The 21,483-nt window shown below is 32.4% G+C and overlaps 2 protein-coding genes and 1 long non-coding RNA gene across 9 annotated transcripts; 1 reads left to right on the top strand and 2 right to left on the bottom strand.

The window, feature by feature from the left end:
- Positions 1–300: 300 nt before the first annotated feature.
- On the bottom strand, positions 301–4,227 carry LOC112906700. 3 transcript variants are annotated; one of them, XR_003232518.1, is made up of 7 exons: positions 3,976–4,227; positions 3,761–3,911; positions 3,440–3,685; positions 1,377–1,486; positions 1,016–1,208; positions 409–674; positions 301–340 (listed from the first exon to the last, which is right to left on the bottom strand). It is a non-coding gene; the product is annotated as an uncharacterized LOC112906700 (long non-coding RNA). The 3 variants fall into 3 exon arrangements; XR_003232519.1 differs by having other exon boundaries at positions 3,440–3,615; positions 3,976–4,225; XR_003232517.1 differs by having other exon boundaries at positions 3,440–3,911.
- Positions 4,228–4,780: 553 nt separating this feature from the next.
- Positions 4,781–21,417, bottom strand: LOC108735506 (splicing factor U2AF 50 kDa subunit). Of its 3 annotated transcripts, none has more exons than XM_018467494.2 (11): positions 21,126–21,417; positions 18,471–18,717; positions 17,028–17,326; positions 16,517–16,652; positions 8,992–9,112; positions 8,531–8,940; positions 7,835–7,995; positions 6,078–6,200; positions 5,481–5,654; positions 5,272–5,415; positions 4,781–5,186 (listed from the first exon to the last, which is right to left on the bottom strand). In XM_018467494.2, exons 2-11 carry the CDS (start codon positions 18,682–18,684, stop codon positions 5,055–5,057), a joined length of 1,914 nt encoding a protein of 637 aa, XP_018322996.1. In that variant the 5' UTR covers positions 18,685–18,717; positions 21,126–21,417; the 3' UTR covers positions 4,781–5,054. The 3 variants fall into 3 exon arrangements, with proteins under 3 accessions (XP_018322996.1, XP_018323004.1, XP_018323009.1); XM_018467502.2 differs by lacking the exon at positions 21,126–21,417 and adding an exon at positions 19,125–19,479; XM_018467507.1 differs by lacking the exons at positions 16,517–16,652; positions 17,028–17,326; positions 18,471–18,717; positions 21,126–21,417 and adding an exon at positions 9,226–9,408.
- LOC108735496 lies at positions 9,625–14,334 on the top strand. Of its 3 annotated transcripts, none has more exons than XM_025981358.1 (4): positions 9,625–9,916; positions 10,062–10,418; positions 10,910–11,111; positions 11,174–14,334. In XM_025981358.1, exons 2-4 carry the CDS (start codon positions 10,274–10,276, stop codon positions 12,993–12,995), a joined length of 2,169 nt encoding a protein of 722 aa, XP_025837143.1. In that variant the 5' UTR covers positions 9,625–9,916; positions 10,062–10,273; the 3' UTR covers positions 12,996–14,334. The 3 variants fall into 3 exon arrangements, with proteins under 3 accessions (XP_025837143.1, XP_018322985.1, XP_025837144.1); XM_018467483.2 differs by having other exon boundaries at positions 9,626–9,861; XM_025981359.1 differs by having other exon boundaries at positions 9,912–9,931.
- Positions 21,418–21,483: the final 66 nt, after the last annotated feature.

Below are 21,483 nucleotides of genomic sequence, written 5' to 3' on the forward strand. Positions count from 1 at the left end.
ACACGATAACGAAACGTTGAATCATGTAGAACTCGTAGGGTAAATGCAAAGCAATTTAGTAAGAATATGCAGTAAGCTAAGCGAAGAGGTAAGCAAGAGACATGTTAGACTACACTACAACTACTAAACGAGTTAGTGCTACTACTACACTACTACTACAAACAAAAAAAAATAAAAACATCTACAATCAACAATCACTTCAAATAAAATGAACAAAAATAAGCATGCAAAATAAAAATTAATTTGAATAAAATGAACTTAATGAATTCTACTAGATAGAGCATGCAAGATAAATAACTATTTCAACTGCGGGGTCATCTTTGTCTTCTCCAACGTCGATCTGAAACAGATACGGTGGTAACAGATTAATAAAGAGCAATTAAAATTAATTATATCAAGTATTCCCACCTTAATTAATTGTAGACTGTAACTTTTCAAAGTTTGCAGATGTTACATGCAGACCAAATCCAGAAGGAATACCACAGCACAAAATGTTGTTTCAGTAAATCTCCTGTTGTTCTTATTTATCAGTTGAAAATTAACTTCATGATGTTGCAAGGTGAAGACGAAAACAGCAAATCAAGAATATGTAGTTCACAAAAGACACCACTGTAGACCTTGGCTGTTTCAGTATGACCAAGTTGAACCTTAGTCTCTTTCATTTGTTGGATAATCTGCAGAAATGACCAAAAAACATATTAATTACATTGTTTATTAAGGAAGGCAATAAATACGCCTAAGTCAAACACAAAAAATTTACTGTGGAAAACAAGTAAATATCAAATAACAAAATGAAGACGTATGTCACTTTATTCATAGATAAAAGTTAAAAGCATAGGTACAATAGAAATAATAGATACCCAACGTTATGAACAATAGATCGTTGCTAGACTACCATAAATGCACGCTATCATCAATTTATGCCGTGGGCAATAGATAACAGAAGAGAAACCATAGATCCCAAAGATCGCCATTGCTGTGAAAATTACCGTGATAATAATAAACAATTACTAACCTCCAGGATTATTGTAGACAGTACGGTGCTCCAGTTTTATTACTAAACGTTGCCAACGGAGAAATACACTGATGGTTGAAATGAGCCAACAAGCAAGAGACAGAACATCACGGAAATTGCACCTCTCAAGTACAAGAGGAGATTGTGGAGAGTCCAAGTTTCCAATCCTAATTTTTTGTTTCTTTGCAACAACCTGTTGAAATAATTTAATGTTAATTAATTATGTTGTAAAATATTAAGAACTGTAACTTCCACCAGTTAAATAATAGACTATGGAAGTAACTCTGTCATTAATTATTACAATTTAGAAGAAAATTACAACCACAAATGCAACTTCACAAAATAATTAAAGATTTCTTACTGTTTCCACAAATGGGCCTTTTCCAATCCCAAGAGAATAATTTACGAGTGGGACTGCTTTTCCATACTTCAAGCCTTTTTGATCCACTGTCTTCATATTCATTTATTATTCTGTTAAAACAACTTAATATTAGTCATATGTGCACTATGTTTTTGTTAATGATTTTAGCTATAAAACGAAAGAAATTTTTCACGATGTGGTCATAAATATGAAAAATCGATAATCATCGCCTAAAACTGTTTTCAAAATTCAATAATTCTATCAAAATCGTAATTCATCGACCCCAAATAAACTGAGAATCTAAAAATTTACAGTAGATGAGTAGACAAGCAACACGCCAAGATAAAATTCCATGTTGGAATACGAAACCAGCACGCCAGCGAAGTCGTTCACACCAAAAAAATCTATGCAACGCTAATCGAACCCCATCAATTACTAAATATAAAAAGTATTCCACACAATCAAATGAAAACCGAAGAAGAATTAGAGCTAAATACCTTCAGGCGTCGTCTTCGTTTACGGAGAACAAAAACGTTGGCTCGTCTTCTCGAAGAGCGAAGACAAGATGCATAGATAATGACATCATCATTATTGAGCGAGATCGCCGAAAGATCCAAAGATGATAATAGTTCCTTCGATATTTATGAGACGTAGATTATAGATTTTATAGTTGCGTTCAATTATACTAACTCAGTTTAATTCGTAAATAGCAACCGATGCATCATTAAAAAAAAAACTCCCAACAAAACAACTACAACACTAACAGAATATTTTTATGACTACTTATATCAATTTCTAAAAATTAATGCAATATTTCCAAGTAAATTAATTAAAAATACAATTTACGTAGATTCTTGGTGAACATATACATTACAAATGAAGATACTTGATTGACTGATAATTTGTTTATGACAAATTTCCAACAGAAAATTATGGTATTAACATTTAAAGAAGCTTTCTTTCTATCTTGCTGAACTACTGTTTTATTAACAAATTCATTACAATTGATGTTAATAATTTCTTACCATTTTTCTCCTGAATTCAGTTAAAAATTGATAATTTGTTTATAACGAATTGACAACATAAAATTATGGTACTAATGTTTAGAGAAGCTTTCTTTCTATCTTACTGAACAATAGACAAAGAACGAAAATTAACTTTGGTATTAAATAAAGACACCTAAAAGTAAGTAATAAAATACAATTTTAAAGTGGCGTAGTGTGAACTTAGAGATAAGTGAAAGGAAAAATAATAATTACACAAGGTACCATTATAAGAAGCAAAACAAGCATTTCTAATGCTCAAAATATTCTGCTCCTCATAAAGTCGAAATATACGCATTGTTTTTGTAATAGCTTATAAATAAATTTAATATAAACGCTGCATCACCTATTTTATACAAACTTCTATTATAAAGAACTCAATTTTACTCTAATTTTTAATAATTACTTACCAATTTATCGTCGTAAATCCTTCCATTAGCAACAGCATTGGTACTGCCTGTTTCCAGTGAACAAAAGGTATTCTATGCTTCATTCAGGGACTGCTACATCCTGGAGTGAAAAAGGACTAATATGACCGATATTCCATAGCAAATGGTATCCAGAATTTTAACAGGAACATTTCTGTAAAATGAAGTATTATGAGTGTTCAGACTTAACTGTAATTATTNGTGAACATAAACATTACAGATGAAGATACTTTTTAAAATTGTTCCCTTGAATTCAGTTAAGAATTGATAATTTGTTTATAACAAATTTCCAACAGAAAATTATGGTGTTAATGTTTAAAGAAACTTTCTTTCCATCTTGCTGAACTACTGTTTTATTAACAAATTCATTACAACTGATGTTAATTTCTTACTATTTTTCTCTTGAATTCAGTTAAAAATTGATTTGTTTATAACAAATTTCCAACAGAAAATTATAGCATGAATGAGTAAAGAAACTTCCTTTCTATGTTGCTGCATCACTGTTTTATTAACAAATACATTACAATATGATGTTATTAACTTTTACCATTTTTTCCTTGAAATAAGTTGTAAAATGAAAATAGTAAATTACCTTCAATTTGATTCAAGACAATAACCCACGAGAAATTTGTGGTACAACTACCACTTTCCCATGGATAGAAACACTTTCAAGCCATTTGAAGGTTTCATGAAGTGATAAGTTATATCCTCATTGTAGGCACTTTCATGGTTGATTGAAGTGGTGGTATGTTCTGGAGTGAAAGGGGACTACCACAACAATATAATATCACATACTAATATATTGTTATAGTCTTATAAAGAGTACAGAAGGTGAAAGCTGAATACAAGACAGTAATGTTGAGCATCAAAGGAAAAACTTGTTCACTGACAAAACATTTTAATTAGGTCATACCTTAATAATAATTAAGTCCACAAGAATAGGACAAGTCAACGAGACTCAGGAATATGAGGGAATCATCATTCATTGCATACCATTCATTTGTGATTAGTTTGTAACAGCGAAATAAACTTCAATACACTTTTATGTAGATATATAGAACAATCTGTAGAAGGGAATAAGAAAAAACTAATTAGCTGTACTATTAATGAAGAGCACATGAAAAATACCTAAAACCAATTAAAACTAATTTTAAGTAAAACTGCAAGATTATATGGCGACGAACTGTCAGTGTGAACCATAGCATTTGCATAAACCCATAGATTACAGATATATAATAACTTATATACCTCTTGTCTATAGCATAGACACCACAGATAAAATAGACACATGTCATAGATAATAGATATGAAAACAGCAGATATCATAGACAGATAGATAATGTACCATTGAAGAATAGTAGAATGAATTCGTATGTTCAAAAATTGTATATGAAAACTGATGTAAATTTTCTTTTTCTGTTGCAAGATTTTTTAAATAACGTTACTAATAATTTTTCACTTAAAATTTTTTTGTACGCCTTCCCTTTCCTTATAATAATAATAATCTGCCACAAAAATTTTAACCTAATTTGGAGTTATTTCGATGTTACTCTAAAATGTTTAGTATAACTACAGCGCATAATGCAATCCTAAAAAATTAAAAGCAAATACAAGGCATTTCTTTGCTGAGGATAGAATCCAGTGGGCTAATTTAGGACTTCAATAAAAAAAAATACTTTTCTCTCATACACGCCAATAAAAAGAAAACAAAAGGAAATTTAAATAAAAATCACGATATAGGTATATAAACTTAATAAAAGTGAACATTATTTAACTTTAATTTGTTGCTAATTCCGTAAAAAAAATTACATCACGCGATCCCAAAGAAACATCTACACCATCACTCAAATTTATTACCTCATCCTCAGCATCGTTTTATGTTCGCCTTTTGAAAATGATAGGTATAAAAGGTAAATTTAATAGCAAATAGATATAAAAAAGAAGTATCCGTCTTTAATGGCCACAAAAAACATCAAACAATTTCGTCACAAAAAAAAATATTGTTTTAAAAGTTTTATCTGGTACCGTCAAAATGTAAGATATGAATCGCGATCGAGCTCTAACTTGCTATTTCATGTCGTAGTTAATACTATTATATACCAATATTTAAAATTATTCATGTTTAACCTAATTATCAAGTTGTTTGTATATCTCTCTTTCTATACTTTTCATAACAGAAAAATAAAAACAGTATAAAGCAGAGTTGTTTAAAACTCCCTTCGATGATACTTGTCTGGATCGAAGTAGGAAGTAACAACAACCCTGTTACTAAACTTTCGACCAGTGAGGGCTTGCTGTGCCTTTTGACAGTCCAAGACAGAGTTGAATTCGACAAATACCTGTAAAATAAAATCTCAACGTTTAACAAAATAATTCCGCAACATGAAGTTATTTTGCCTAAACAACCTAGATACATAAAATTACCTTTCCACATCCAGGAACATCAACTCCTTCTATTGGCCTCGGTATTTCTATGCTCCTGACTACTCCATGTTTATTACATTCCTCCTTAATGTCCTCAAGGATATCTTCATACTCTTCTTCGTCCTTTAATTCGTCGGGAGTCACCTTAAAACAAAAAGACAATAAGTAAAAATTAATTTCATTAAAACTATTTGCTTTTATTGTCCTACCATATTAAGAAGGCAAAGAACTTCTGTGGCCGGTCCAGAAGCCCCCACGAGACTGAGTCCAGGCACTTGGATCTGAACACTTGGCAAAACAGTGGCGTTCTTTGCCCCGACACTTGCCCTCTGAACTATCAGCTTCTTGTCACCCAACTGCATTCCATTTAAACCTGCTATGGCCTAAAAATTTACAATTAGAAAACAATACAACATAAATTAAGTATAAAACGACCATAAATGATAGCAAAAATTTTATTTAAAAAGTCTAACGAAAATTTTCCAAGAAAGTAATTACTGCAAAATAAAAAACTGTAAAACAATTTCATTTATATAAAAATGACAACCAACGCTTCATCTCTTAGGCCCAAAGATGATTGAAGTCTAAAATTAACAGAGGTGTAAAAATTTAAATAAAAAAGAAAATTTGGGATGCTTACTCAATTTTTTTTTTAAATCCTACGGTGTTCATTATAAACTTTTGTAGAAGGTGCTTTGGTACATGTTACAAAGTCAGGCATTAGTATTAGTTAAAGATGTATAAAGATAAAACAACAAATAGTTGTTGAGTATTGATTAAATTTTAATATAAAATTTAGCTATTACCTGGTCAGTCATAGTGATGTCAATGTATTCTGCAAAAGCGTATCCCTTACTCAATCCTGTTGCAGAGTCTTTGACCAAATTGAAGGCCCTAAGCTGCCCGAACGACATTAACAATTCTTTTACCTAAAAACAGGAGGAAGAAATTCAAACAAAAACCATTCCCAGACCTAATTTGGGATAAACGTAAATCTGCAAACTATTTTTTATCTAGTCAATTACAAAATAAAACTTAAGTCATCACTCACGATGAAGTTGTAATAAAATGCTTTACATTACAATATTGCAGATTTATGTTTTTTTTTAATTTTTCAGACAAATTCGAAGGGGAATGAATCGATTTTTGGAAGAAAAGGAACATAAAATTTCACGCGCTGTAGTCGTTTTTGAAAAAATAAATTAAACATCCCCTCGTTTGTATTCGCGTTTCGTTATATAAATCAATCGATTTTCTAAAATAAGATGAAAACGAAATCAAACTTTTTTAAAAGGGTTGGCTCACGTTTTTTTTTACTAGTACGTACAGAGAGAGTAGTTGTAGCTGTTGTTACATTGTCACTTTTTTCGGTCTACATAAGTATATAAGACTTGCCTGTACACATCCAAATAGGCATCATGATCATTATCGAGTAGCAGACTCTTTCGTATTCTTTTTCATTATTTGTTCCGACACACACGAACCCTAGCTATAGGGCAAAGAAGCAAACGTCATCAGTTAAGTAACAAAATAAAAAATTAAATATCACAGAAAAAATAAGTGAGAGACATCAATTAGCTAAAGAACTATTAATTAATAAATTAATTAATTAATAGGGATTATTTAAAATGTACTATTGTCGTGTACAGCCAACAACATCCATTTGGACTTTTGAACTTTTATTTTATTGACGACGCTTCTTTTACTCTACGTGTGTTATATGCTTTATTCGTATTTTCGCTAAAATGTGTACCTAAAGAGGCTGAAAGGGGACCTGAAAATGGACCTTTTCAATCTAAACTTGTCACAAGAATGAACAAACTCGTAATGAAAAAAAAAAAAAATTTCACACTTCTGTTTAATAAAAGATATCCTTAATCAATAATGAAAAAGTAAACTTAAAATTCTTTTCTAAATCGATGACAAATATCCTTTTATTTTATTTTTTAATTGATTGTAAATTTTAAAAAAGTGCTAACGAAGTCAAAAAAATATTATTAATTAATTACATTACGTGTCTCTTTTTTGCATTGTTTTTTGACGAGTTCGTCATTTATTCGAGTTTAGGTGAAAAGGGATGCCAATGATTCCCGAAAACCAAACCCTGAAAAAACAACCGGGACGTACGAATACCTAAAAGAACTGCACTGCAATCGAAACATTTTTTGAATACCTGACCTTAAAGAAAAAGAACCCTGCAAATTTAATAATTTTACTTTGATCGATATGTGACGTTCCTAAAAAGCCTGAAAAATGTAGCAACAACCTGAAAGTCAACTTGGGGAAAAAATAAAATGTAAAATAAAAACGTTCTGGTACAACACCTGTAAAATTTAAAGAGAAATACAAAAGGACCCTGAAAAAAGCATATTTATCGCCTTGTGCTTTAAATGCGCCTGAAATTGCTGAAAAATGATCTAAAACATGAGGAGCCACCTATTCAAAAATATTCTTAATTTTCTGCGTTGATATGAACAACTGAATGAACGTGTACATTCTTTTTTTCGATTTATATGATTTAAAAGGGCTATCTATCAAGCGTTTCTAGAAATTAAACAATTACCTGATCTTCGTTCAGATAATTGGGAAGTCCCCCGATGAATATTTTGTGGGGCGAATCAGGCACTACAGTACTTATTACCCCTGCAGGAACTGTAATTGATGTTTCTGACATACCTGGCATAGGTTGGTAATCGTGAGGCCTTCGAATTTTCAAACTTTGACCTGAAAAAGTTAATAAAAACAAAAAGTCAAACAAAAAATAAGACTGTAATACTGCCAAAAATTTCAAGAATAAGTGTTAAAAACTTTTATACATATTATATTATTGTAATACAATTATACGAACTTTTACATACAATTAATAGTTTACAAAAAGTAATGTTATGGAGAAAATTAACCTGTAAACTTTAAATTAGTTTTTAACAATATAATGAGTAATAAAAGCAAATAAAAAAAAGAATAATTAAACATGATTTGGTTACAATGCCACTATCAGAATTTTATTACAAACTACAAGTGAATATATGATGCCTCATTTAAACAGCACAGGTACATAATACCTACTTAAATGGGGCATTCTATATTCTTGGGTAGTTTGTAATATAAGGCTTTGATAATGGCATTAGAGTCAAAACATGTTGGAGTAATCTTAAAAATAAATTAGTGATATTAATCAAATGTTTTTGTTATTAAACATATTTAAAAAAAAAATCACCAAACACTCAGCATAATAACAATTATACATATTATTATTTACCTTTAAAATTGATTCCATCAAATGCCATTGCCTGTGTTGTTTCATCAATAGACCTAAACTCTAAAAAAGCAAAATTTTTATCCAAATTTATCTGACATGCAAGGACAGGATTGCCAGCAGCCTGGGCCAGTCCACTCAAATGCATCTGCTGATTGAAAAACTCCATCATCTCTTCCTCTGTCACACCAAAGGGAATGTTGCCCACATACAAACGTCTTGCCTGCCTTGTAATGGTGGAACCGACAACAGGAACTGCAGCTTGTGGAGTATCTGCAACGATATTTGCAGGAATTTGTCCGGCGGCCTGCATAGCCTTATACTGAAGAGGTGTGATATGTTCAAAACCTGGAGGAGGCACATCCCAATATAGAGATGGCTTACGACGACGAGAGAAACTTTTATGACGGGATCTACGATTAATTAATATTAAACTACGTAACTATTGTGCTTTCGCATCTTACCCCGATCTACTTCTTCTACGCCGGTCACGACTCCTTGAACGAGATCGTCTTCTGTGTTCCCGCGAACGGGATCTTCTACGACGATCTCTGTCCCTATCTCTTTCACTTGAACGACCCCTTTCTATTAAAACAGTATTTTAAAGATTAGAATACTCATAACTTTTTTACAGCAAATTGTATAAAGAATAGAAGTTGTCTAATAACGTGTACATGTGTAATATTTTTTTAATTTACCTCTATCTTCACCCATTTTTATTTTGTTCAATCTTTTTCAACAATTTTTCACGGCAATAATGTGGTTACAACAAATTCTATATCACTTTAAACAAACAACTGTTTATTCAATTCACTGCCCTTTTCGGCGTTATTAACTACAAGATGGCCGAATAATGAACCTAATTTTAACCTAAGCATAGATAAGAATGGAATCATATAGAATCAATGAGATACTATCTATGATGAAATACTATAGATAATGGGATAACTTCATATAAAAATCACCCGACACAAAAAATTCTACATCGACTTTTTATTAACTTTAACTAGTTTTAACCAAAATTGGCAATTGAAAAGGAAAACAATTAAAAATCACGAGTTTTATTTTATTGTGGATCTTGTAGTATAAATTGCGTATTTTTTTAAAGAAAATCAAGAACATTTTATCGAAACCTACAGAAATTGATAGCAATTCAAATTATATGTTAATTATTAACATTAGCAAAGGTGATTGGTCGATTGTCAGAAGTCCTCGCATGGCATTTATTTCTATGGTGTCCAGTTACATTAAATTGTGAGTCAACAGTTACTCAAAAAAAGTGCACAGTAAGTGCATATTTCACTTGCAATATTTCACCTTTTTATTTTATTTTGGTGAGTAATTTTGGCACAATATGATGAAACTTGTTTTGAATCTGCTGCAATTAACGTATGTGTTACATAAGTATGTAATAAGTGGCGTAGTGTAACCGCCCGTAATTAATGTACATAGACAGTTTAACTTTCATTAATTTTGTTGTTGAATAATTTATTTCCTATGCAACATTATTTAAACATGTTTCGTTTATTTACAGAAGGCGTGCAATAGTTGTCTGGTTTTCCTAACGACGGTGACTGATGTCACTGACATTAAAATTAAGAAAAATGATAACAGGACCATGATAAGGCTGTTCTGACTGAAAAAAGTGTTGTGATTTGTTCTTGTTCAAAGCACAGTTGTGCTTGTTTAACAATAAGTGTGCTGTGTGTGTCCATTCAAAATCTGTCACTACAACATTTCATAAAAATGTCGGAAGATGGATATTCAGATTCATATGATGAACCAGCAATGGACTTAGTTATTGAAACCCTCACAGGAACATCATTTGAAATGAAAGTTTGCCCTTCAGATACCATCTTGGACATAAAGAACAAAATACAAAGAGTTGAGGGTAAGTCATCTTTAAATTGTAAAACTTTTGTGGTTCCAAAAGAAATACCATTACTTTGTTTATTTTAAGTTCATTGGCAAATAGCTGTGCTATTTATAACTTCCCTTATCAAGAGATAACAATTGCTTTTTCCTTGTTTCTTTTATTATTTTTTTTCTGGAAATAATTATTAAAGATAATACAATTTGACAAATCTTGATTGTGTTTGTGTATATTTTATTAATCAAAGAATAGGTGGGTGTTTGAATGACAAGGTTATTTGCAGATTAGTAAATATTTGTTTGGTTTATTTTTAGCAACAACTAATAAACAATGAAAATTTTTATGGCTTTAACACATCATATATTTAAAAAAAAAAAAAAAAACAGATATACTTAATAAATCCAAGTTTTTATGAATTGATTCAAATTGATTAATAGAAAATATTGAAATAAGGGAGTAGTGTTCAATGCAATGAACGTGTATTTTTTTATTGAACACTTTCTCTTTAGGAATACCAGTACATCATCAGAACTTACTGTATCGACTGAACGAATTAAAAGATCACAACCGATTGTGTGACATGGGCATTCAGAGTGGATCAGTTTTAAAACTGGTGCTGTCAATGCGAGGTGGCCCCATCTCAACTCGAAGACTGTCCAGTACTGACCAGCATATTTGGAAGAACCTTAAGGAACTGCTTGAAAATACAAGGTGCATAACTGACTATTTTTACACTCTTTAGAATAATTATTTAATACTAACAACCACTTTAGGGAAGAATTGGGTGACAAATTAGGACCTGGATCGAAAGTGTCTGTCCTGGTGTTCAAAGATGGTGACATAATTAATTTAATCCGTGTTATAGAAAATGACGCAGACTCACTTTATCCTCTGGGAGAAACGGTATCATCACGAGGCAAGCAGACTGTCCGGGAGGACACCCGCGCTTCCTTTTGCACTAAACTGAAAGAGAACGACGAAATGCTGACCAAACTGACTGAATTGAGGAAGAAAATGTCCGAACTGACTCTCAAACGTAACTTACGACACATGGGATGCTCTAGTGACACAGCCTGTTGTCACGAGCTGGCAAAAACGCAAAACGAACACCAGGAGGCGACGACCTCCAAGCAGAAGGCTACTGCATTGTCATCTTCATCTCCTAGTAGGAAAAAAGATAAACATGGGAAAAAGCAACGAGATTCTCTGTATGACATATCATTTAAGCTTCTCGAAGATTTCGATAAAAATAATGAAGACAGTGAAAGCCCTGGTGCCGGTAGCGAAACAGACCTAGTTCGGGAAAATTTACAGACCGACGAGGACTCGATTGCTCTGAAAGAAAAACATCGGGGGAATAAGAGCAAACATAATTTTTTATATACAAACTTGAGTGAAACGAGACTCAAGCCAGATAAGGTGACATCTTCTCCGTCGCCGGGTTTTCACTGCCGTAGAAAATCGGATGATTCTACAATCTTTGCTACAGAGAATCGTGAAAAACCGAACTACAGCCATCATCATCATCACGCTCAGTGTTACAAGAAGGTAAAACTAAGTCCAAAATCGACACGAAAAGAGGCGCCGAATTTGGACGAAAAGGTGACAATATGGTCTCCATTATCACCTATAATAAGACGTGCGAGGTCCCAAGAACCTGAAGTACCATGTCAAATCGATCTTGCAGCTGCAGCAGCAACAGCAACATCAACGTCCCCCACGTCCTCCATAGCTATCCTAGAAGAGGAAGAAACTGAAAACGATGACAAAGAGTTACTATCTCCAATCGGATTCCCTTGTGTTGGTACAGTGTCCATGTCTAAGGTCCCCGTCCATCTCGTCTACCCCGACAGGAAAAATGAAAAACTCGACAACTGTGATATCTATCCCGAAGAGCCTAAAGAGACGACTTGCAGAAGCACAGCAAATTGCAAATTTGGTTTAGTTCGTAGACGCCAAAGTCTTGATTGCACCTCCAGAAGCGCCAATCAGCCCTCTGAACAATCAAAATCGAGCTTGTACAAACAGTCTTGGTTCGAAGAAGTCAGTGGTGACCTGTTCTTTCCTCATTTCGTCCCCATGGGTCCTAGTGCTATTCCTAGCGAATACACGCCTCGAGAAGATCCTCTCGGGGACTTTTGTTTCGATAATTACTCGCGATATCTCAGGTCTCCCCTCTACAGACGCCAGTCACAAATGTCAGATGAAAGCAGCACCTCCTCAAGAGGTGGTGGAGGGGGAGGCGGTGTAAAACCGAGAAATTTGAGACATTTCTCTTGGAATGCCGAACTGCCGACTGAAAAGGAGGAGAAATTGGAAAATGGGGAGGAGGGCGGGAAAGAAGACAGGGAATACGTGAAAAAGGAAGTGCTAAAGTTACCTGCGGTCGTTGCGAAAAAGAAAATCCGGTGCGGACTATGTAACAAAAGACTGAATATCACGAATGTGTACGACTGTAGGTGCGGGGGCGTGTTCTGTTCGCAACATCGGTACTCGGAGGTGCATGGGTGCAAGTTCGACTACAAAACGGAAGGTCACAAAATGCTGCAGAAACAGAATCCGCTTGTTATCGCGGAAAAGCTGCAAAAGTTTTAACTTTTTTACGATAACTTTAATAAAACCCAACAAACATACAAACAAGATACTTATATTAATCGGAAAGAGGAAAAAAAGGAGAAAAATTTGAAAATTACTAGGACGGAGGGAGGGGCTTGAGAACATTACACTACCGACTGCCGCTACTGTTGCATCATATTCCCGTTGTCTTACTACCATTATTATTATTATTATATTATTATTATTAATATTACTATTGCGTGTGTAAATTTCAGTGATTGTGATTTTTTTTTCTTTGGTTATTACTTTATTTTTTTTTTCTTATGTGCACACTGGCGTCCCAAAATCTAATAAACCTGTTGTAAAATTGCCCCTTGTTGATGATGATGAATAACAGTTGTTGGAGATTATTCGACCCGAAAGTTGCAAAAAGTGGCAGGGAAGAAGGAAAATTCATAATTACTGGAGTTTCTTTGTATTTGAATGTTGAAACCTTTTTTTAAACTTTTATATGTATAATTAAAATAGAAACGTTCTACCAGCCAGCCAGCCAGACAGACAGACAGACGAAAGCATACTTTAAAAAATACCTTTTGCATTTTTTCAAAAGTTTTAAATAACGAATTTACAAATAATATCTGCTATCTTACATTTTTTAATGAGTAATTTTATTTTATTTATGTATATCTAGTCTTCAAAATACTTGTAGCAATGCAATGTAATCAAAATGCTTTTTTTTAATATAAGCTAACTTATTTTAATTAATTAATTAAGTATATTACGGAATACAATAATAAAGACTGACTGAATAATATACAAAAAAAAAAAACAAAAAAATGCTAAAATAATCTATCAAAATTACCTAACGAAATACAACCACTTTTTGTACACTTAATGGGTCATAGAAGTTGTATTTATAAGTTGTTATTTATTTTGTAGCGAAAGGAATTGTTTTAGAGGTGAAGATTCCTTATTGGACCGCTTTACTTATATTAAAAACAAAAATATCGTATAATTCATATATACAGGGTGTCACACTTTTCCAGCATACGATTTATTTTTATCGTCCGCACATATTATTATAACATTGTGTATCGTTTTAAGTAATAGATAGATATAACTATTATTAACTTTTCAGGTAGAAAACGTCTTTTTTTAATCAATTAACCCCGAAGAAAATAATGGCGCGTAAGTCACCCTGTATTTATTACAACACGATCTTGAATTACCATATTTTATATGTAAATATTTCTATACTCCTTATATATTATATGTTATTTTATGCTCTTGTATACATGTAACGCTGCATATTCTGCTGAATGTTCCTTTTTTCGAATCTTACCGTCCTTATTAAGAAAATGATGAAAAAAAAATCGACTAACAATTTATTAATTTAGAAGCTTTATCTATTTCGTTGTGACAAGTGTAACTGGACTCTTAAGCCTTAGAAATAAATAAACTTTACTGTCGAAGTACTAGAGCTTCTAACCCCCCTTTTTCAATTCTAAAATTTATTTAAAAGAGCCCTTGTTATTTTTATTGTTATAGCCGGTTTAATAATGTGCTTAAAATACTGTAAAAAACTACAAAAAAAAGTAACTCGTAAGGAAAACTAACTGTCTTTTCTTATTATTCCCAACCCTTTTTATGAACGTTAAAACAAGCACTCAAATACATCGGCAATAATAATAATAATGTGTTAATATTATGGGTGCAGTATGATGAGGGATATTGTGCAAACGTTGCGGTGAATAAATTAATAAAAAAACATAAATAGCAACAATTAAAAAGCTAGACAGACTGAAACAATGAGAGTATAGAGTACCAACCAACAATAGAACGACAATGGAAAGACAGAAACAAGACACAACAATGTAAATATGGCGTGCCAACAATGAAACAACAAACATCAACAATGCGAATATGGATTTAAAAAATTATGCCAAGTAAAGTAGGCGTACCAACAACGGAACGGCAAATATGAAATGATAACAATGAAATTGCGAGGGGAAATTAGAAAAATCCATATGTCTTTTAGGTCATTTATTGACGACTATAAAAATTAAATAATATTGCACTTGGGCGTGAAAAATTTAAATTAATACATTCAATACCATTATTCATGGAGCAAGTACAATTACATTAAATCCAAGGTCCAGCTTTAAATTTTCAGTCTTAAAACTATTACGCTCCTTTCGAAAAGGTGCAAAATTTCAACACCAACAGTTAAAAACGTGTCGACAAACCAACCCAAACATACAGTGTTCTTCCACAAGAAAAAAATTAAAATAAAATATTTATTCGTTGTCTCAAAGTTTCCACTACGTATATATGGCATTCATATTATTTCCTACATGATATTTTACTCGTTTTCAGTCTTGGTTAAAAATCCCTCGAATATTTTAATTAAATTTTCCAATCCTTCGAGGTAATTCTGATCAATCTGACCATTCTCTGCGGGAAAGACGTGGGCAAAATCGATCATTTTAACCGTTGCCCACACCTGGTTCTTGTTATCGTTGACCAGGTCGTCCAGCATGTCGAAATACTCCTTCTTCATGCTCTGGAGGTCGTGGTCGAAATTATTTTTGAACGAGTGGACACGTTTCAGAGTCTGTATCGACTTTTCCCATGGATGGTCGGGGTTCAGAGTTTTGGGCGGGGGCAAATTGAACCCGTTAACAGCTTTACTTGGATTCCTGCTCAGACTGAATATCGGACCGTCTTGGGATATCTGGCCGCTGAATCCCGTCGGGATGCCCTCGTTGCCGTTTATTTGCATAAGACTTAGAGGTTTATAGAGACACGTCGTCTTTGGAAATGATGGGAGCGGAGGTAACGAAGACGGTGCCCCCGAATCTGACATCAGTTGCTGCTTAAGACGTTTCGCGTCGTAAATGAGAAGAAGAGACGACGAGTAGATGCGATACTTGCGCTGACGACGGGCCCAGTGGAGGATTTTCCACAGGCTTACGAGAAATTGGAGCAACAGATGACGACTCAGTCCCGATTGGACGTTTAAAAATATTTTCAACGCTAAAATCAATCGTTAACTGTCATATGTACAGAGTGTGATGACAGTGAGGGAGGGGGACTTTTGTGCAGCACATTAGTAAATGATATTGCATAGTGGGGAACTACAACGAAGGGGGGGGGGTTGTTTGGAAAATAAGGAGAATAATGTTGTGCTCTTTGTTCCTGTTCGTTAGTTAATGTGTCGTTTAAATTCTTATTTTCTCGAGTATCCGTTTTAGCACTTTATTAAATTTAGCAACAGTATTCTAAAGATTGTTTTTTTTAATTAACTCTGAGAATTTTCTCAAATACCTATAAAATTTAGCACGTGGATGCGAAAACAACGTCATACAAATAATCAAAAATTTTAAATGTTTTCCCAGAAACAAAATACCATCAATTAATTCTTTTGTTTTTTTTTTTTGTTTACCAAAAAGTAAAACAACATAAAGTGCGACTAAACCGCTCAACTGTTTTGTGTAGTGCCTTTGTTGCTCTAAATGATTTTACAAAAAAAAAAAAAGAAAATTGGCTGACAGACTCACCGTCTTGCGTTGTATCTTTGTTCAATTTTTTTCCGTAGTCCTTCCCGTAACGACACAGACGTCCATTGGATATTTTGTAAACTTGGAATCCCGGTATGCAGAATCCCAGATCTCTCCTGCTTTCGTGGTACTTTTCCTGTAACAAAAAAAAAAACAATTTTTATTGCAATACAGCCGTAACAAGTTCAAAGAAAAACAATTTTCGTAATTCCTAAGTTATAACGGTTTGTTTTTTTCTTCCTCCAGCACTAACAAACAGTCGTAAACGAAAAAAATAAAATAAAATTTTAAAAGACGCAGTAACATAAAATAAAAAAACAAATTCGAATTAAATGCTGATTTTAAGGACCAACTGAAGCATTAAAAACAAAAACAATTACATAACAAACAACAAAACCAAAATTCATAATTGAATAGATTAAGTGGGCCTTGAATGAAAATGATATTAAACGTGAAAATAGGAAAGAAATAACTGAAATCTCATACATACCTATTTGTTTTTCTGACTTACATTTTCTCGTATGACCTTCTCATAGGAAGCCGAAGGGTCCCAACATCGTCTCCCGATTTTGACGTCCATAATGCAAGGGTCCTTAAAATTTTTAATGAGATCCTCCAGGACGATACATTGCACATCTTTGCCATTTATGCTGACCATCTTCGTACCGAAATATTTCGGTACGAATTGTTTCAGTTCCAACAGAACATCGTCACCAGTTTTTTCTAATTCTTCGTAGAAACTTATTTCCCTCTCACCATTCGCGGGTTTCGTTAGGGGCTTCAGGACCTTATCGTCCTGTTTTAAAAGTCCTACAATGTTCAGTAAAATTTATTAAAGAGACAAAGCAAATTTCATTTTAACTGACTAAACAAATAAACAAGAAAACCTTTCGTTAATTTTCTTTTATTCTTGGCTGTTTCCTTTTAATTAACCCCTGTATGTTTATTAAACAAATGTTCAAGAAAAGCTTTTGTTAATTGTCTTTTGTTTCTTTTTAATTAACCTCTGTTATTTATAAAACAAATGAACAAGAAAAGCGTTTGTTAATTTTTTGTTGTTGCTGATTGTTTTTTTTTTAACGGACCCCCGTACTTTTATAAACAAATTCTTTGTTCTTTTTGACGATGTCTGCCTCCTGTTCGATATAGAATACAATTATTTTTTATATAAAAATTCTAATATCGTTGACGTAACTTCTAATAATAACTGAAAATGAGTTGTACAAAGAAAATGTCCTTCATTAAATTATGCCAGGTAAAACGACTTTACTTAAAATACTCTCACGGATTTTCGGAGGTAAATGTTAACGAAACGGTTTTCCTAATAACGTTTGCAAAAACCAACAAATTATTTTTATCTATAATGCACACATAGAAATTCCTATCTGACACACGATTATACGAAAAATGCACATGGACATTTATAATTTATTATCTGAAAACCGCATATTAAGTTATTAGCTAACAGTAACACGTACAGTGTGTTCAAATAAGAATTTCTGGAAAGAAAATTGTAATTAGCAGTTTTTGAAAAAAATGACATTGAAGGCATCCATGGGTTATTACCTATTTACAGTTTATTAAAGAAACTGTTAATAGAAAAAAGGCCAAATGTTTTTTCTCTTTTGAAGAACTGCTAACATAATAGAAAATTGTGGCAATGAAAATACACATCAAAAGCCTAATTATCGTGAGAGAACGATGTAAATATTATTGTGCACGTTTAGTGATTAACGTATTATTTTTTTTCACTTTTCTTTAAACGTCTTTCATGTTTCTTGTATCGGTTTTTGGCAGGACACGAGGGACAAAAACGTATTTTTAAACTCATGTGCGATTCCATTGACACCGATTACTTATGTATTTTTAATAACATTACCATTGACTCCAAATGCATAATTAATTATTATTACTGACCAAATTCTTGCATCAGTGGCGTAAAAAGACGACTTACCGTAGGATTCCCCTTCGTGTCCATGGCCAGCTACTTGATTCGCATATAACTGAATATCGGGTGGTATTTCTATCGTTTGTTCTTCGTCCTTTTCTAACGGTGATGAAGAGCCATTCTTTTTAGATCCGGACCTGGCAAATCCGTCCAGTTTCGGCATAGCTAACTGATTGGAAAACAACCTCAACTGAATAGATTCAGGATCGTTTTTAACCATTTTAAATCAGAAAATGGATTGGTTTTTGAGCCCCTGTCAAAAGAAAACGAAAACCTAATCTAAACACTTTAAGCTGAAAGATTTGAAAACGTTTTTAATAGATATCTGTCTATTCCTGGTACAGTTATTATAATTTAATACTGGATTTGTGAAATTTATCGGAAATGACATCGCAATATAAGTTTTATTACGTTTTATGTATGAAATTATTCGCCTAAGTAGGTAAAGAAACCCTTATTAATAGTCAATACAATAAATGTTTACTCCAATTAAAAACAACACTGGCAATTCAACTGTTTGGTATCTTTGGTATTTTACGTGGCAACTTACAATAAACAAAAATGAATCAATAATAATATGGAAGACAATTGCGACGCGAAAAAGGAAAACAACAAACGTTTCCAATAGTTTTTAATTGTTATTGATCAGAATATACGAACCCTTATAAACTCTTTCCGAATTTACGTTCAGATTGACGTCATCAGAAACTAATTTAACGAAAAATGTTTCTAGAAGCCATAAAAATTTCAATGCGCCGAGTATTTGAATAAAACATCAACTTTTGCGGACAAACCCTTGACATTTACCTTGCTAATGTCAATGATATCGAAAATTTATCGTTCTCGCGAGATAATCGCAATAAGTGCGTAACTTATTAATACGGAAATTATGACGTTTACTGCACCCATTATGACAATTAAACAATAAAATTATTAATAAATATATCACTAAATTACGTATAGTACCTACTAATAACGTATTTAATTCATTTTGAGAGTTGTATCAAAAAATATATTAAAATTAGTTAACAGTGAAGTAAAAAAACATCAGGACGGAACGTAAAAAAAATTAGCATTATTATGAGTCAATAAATAATATAATAATGTAAAAAACAGAAGTTAAAAATCATTAGAAAAGTTCCAGTGAAGGACAAACCTCAGTGTTACTGTATGAATTACCAAAAACAAGTGAAAACAAAAACCGACGTTGCATTGACTATTATTTATTTATACAGTAACAACTGTAATTTTGAAAACGTTAATCTTTCTTACGTTATTTGGCAGCACTGAAGAGTGCGCAAAAAAAAAGATGAAGAATCTTACAGGTTGTAAACTTAACTCAACACACATAAATATGAACGGCTATTTCAGGTCCTGGGGTGCTTTGAACTTAGATCACTCCTCAATAAAAAAAAAAAAATGAAAATTCCTTTTGGTTGGGTACATACGCTGTTACTCTTCATTTTACTGTTGTTGTCAAAACCAGCCAACGTCAATGATCTCTCGTATAATGCATACATGTACACGATCAATTTGTTTTGATTTATAAAGGCGAATATTTTCGATTCTGATGGCAATGACTTCTATCGGACGTGTGCGGTTAAAATCAACGAAAATTAACTTACGCAAAATGTGCATGCATACACGAAAATTAAACTGAAGCCCCCCCTGTGCAAAACGCACGTTTAAAAACAGTTGACAAACGCTTTTTTTTTTATATAAAAAAGAATAAGTTTGAAACGATACCGGATAATTTCTTTACGTAAGCAACTATAAATATATGAATAAGTACCTAAGTACGTTTTTGCTATTAATTAGGTATTTACTTTTGAAGGAAGTATGTACTTGCGTTATTTATAGAATACATGATAGATATACAGAAAATAGATTGCTGTATACTTGATAATAAGTTCCCATAGTTACCTTAAGCTAAGTGTTTTATTACTATTTCAGATCAAATTACCAACAAAAGATAATTAAAAATACACATGCACATTTGCGACCGTAATCGTTTTTAATTAAATAAAGGCATTGTGTTGTAAAAATTCCCGGTTATGGAGTAATATATTAATAGGCATATTGTTCACTGGATACCATTTTCCTAGTTTGAACCAGTTTGAAATAGAATAAAAAAGTTTTAGCAGCCCGACATAAAAGTGTAATGTCAATTAAAAAAACAATTTAATAACAGTTATGACTATTATATTGAATTAAAATATTAAAACGATTCGATTATCTTTGTTCAAATCTCGTAAACCAGTTTGTAAATCATTTTGTAATTTATGGATAAAATCTATGAAGTATTTAAATACCTACTTAATCGCGTAAAATAACATGAAACTTTGATTAATATTCAGATTATCATTTTATTCATATATTGAATTAAATAAAATAAACTTCTCATAATTTAAAATTGTGATGTCAACATTGAGGAATTTTGAAATTTAATCTAATTTTGGTCCATGACATACTCATGATTTAATTAAATCTCCTAAGTCTTTCAAATAAAATATTCCTCTTTTTAATTAAATTGTATCGTAAGATAGCATATTTCTTAATATAATAATATTTTTAAATTACAAAATTAAACCTGGGTAGGTACATTTAAATTCAAAAGCAAAATATAGGTTATGTAACTGTTAATAACATAATAAATAGTACCTGACTTGTTTATATGTCGCCAAATCAATATTTAATAGATAAAATATTGATTTTTCTTCGAACACGAACCGTTCTCACAAGTACATGTCACTTTCACGTTTTCTGCGTCAATAATGAGCCGCTAAAAAGATAAAAACCTAGTGCCACTTTAAACAATGTACATGTAACAAATGCGGCTAACTTCGAGGCGCATGCGTCTCGTATTTCGAGTAACTTAATATACGAGGGTATTTAAAAATATATTCGACCAAATGAAAAAGAACCTTGACGGATCCGTAAACAAACGATGCAATAAATTTTATGAGTACAAAAGAACAATAATACAAAAAGCTATTTCGGAACGTATAAATAAATTGTT

Source organism: Agrilus planipennis, unplaced genomic scaffold (genome assembly GCF_000699045.2).
Source record: "Agrilus planipennis isolate EAB-ADULT unplaced genomic scaffold, Apla_2.0 scaffold5, whole genome shotgun sequence".
NCBI lineage: Eukaryota > Metazoa > Arthropoda > Insecta > Coleoptera > Buprestidae > Agrilus > Agrilus planipennis.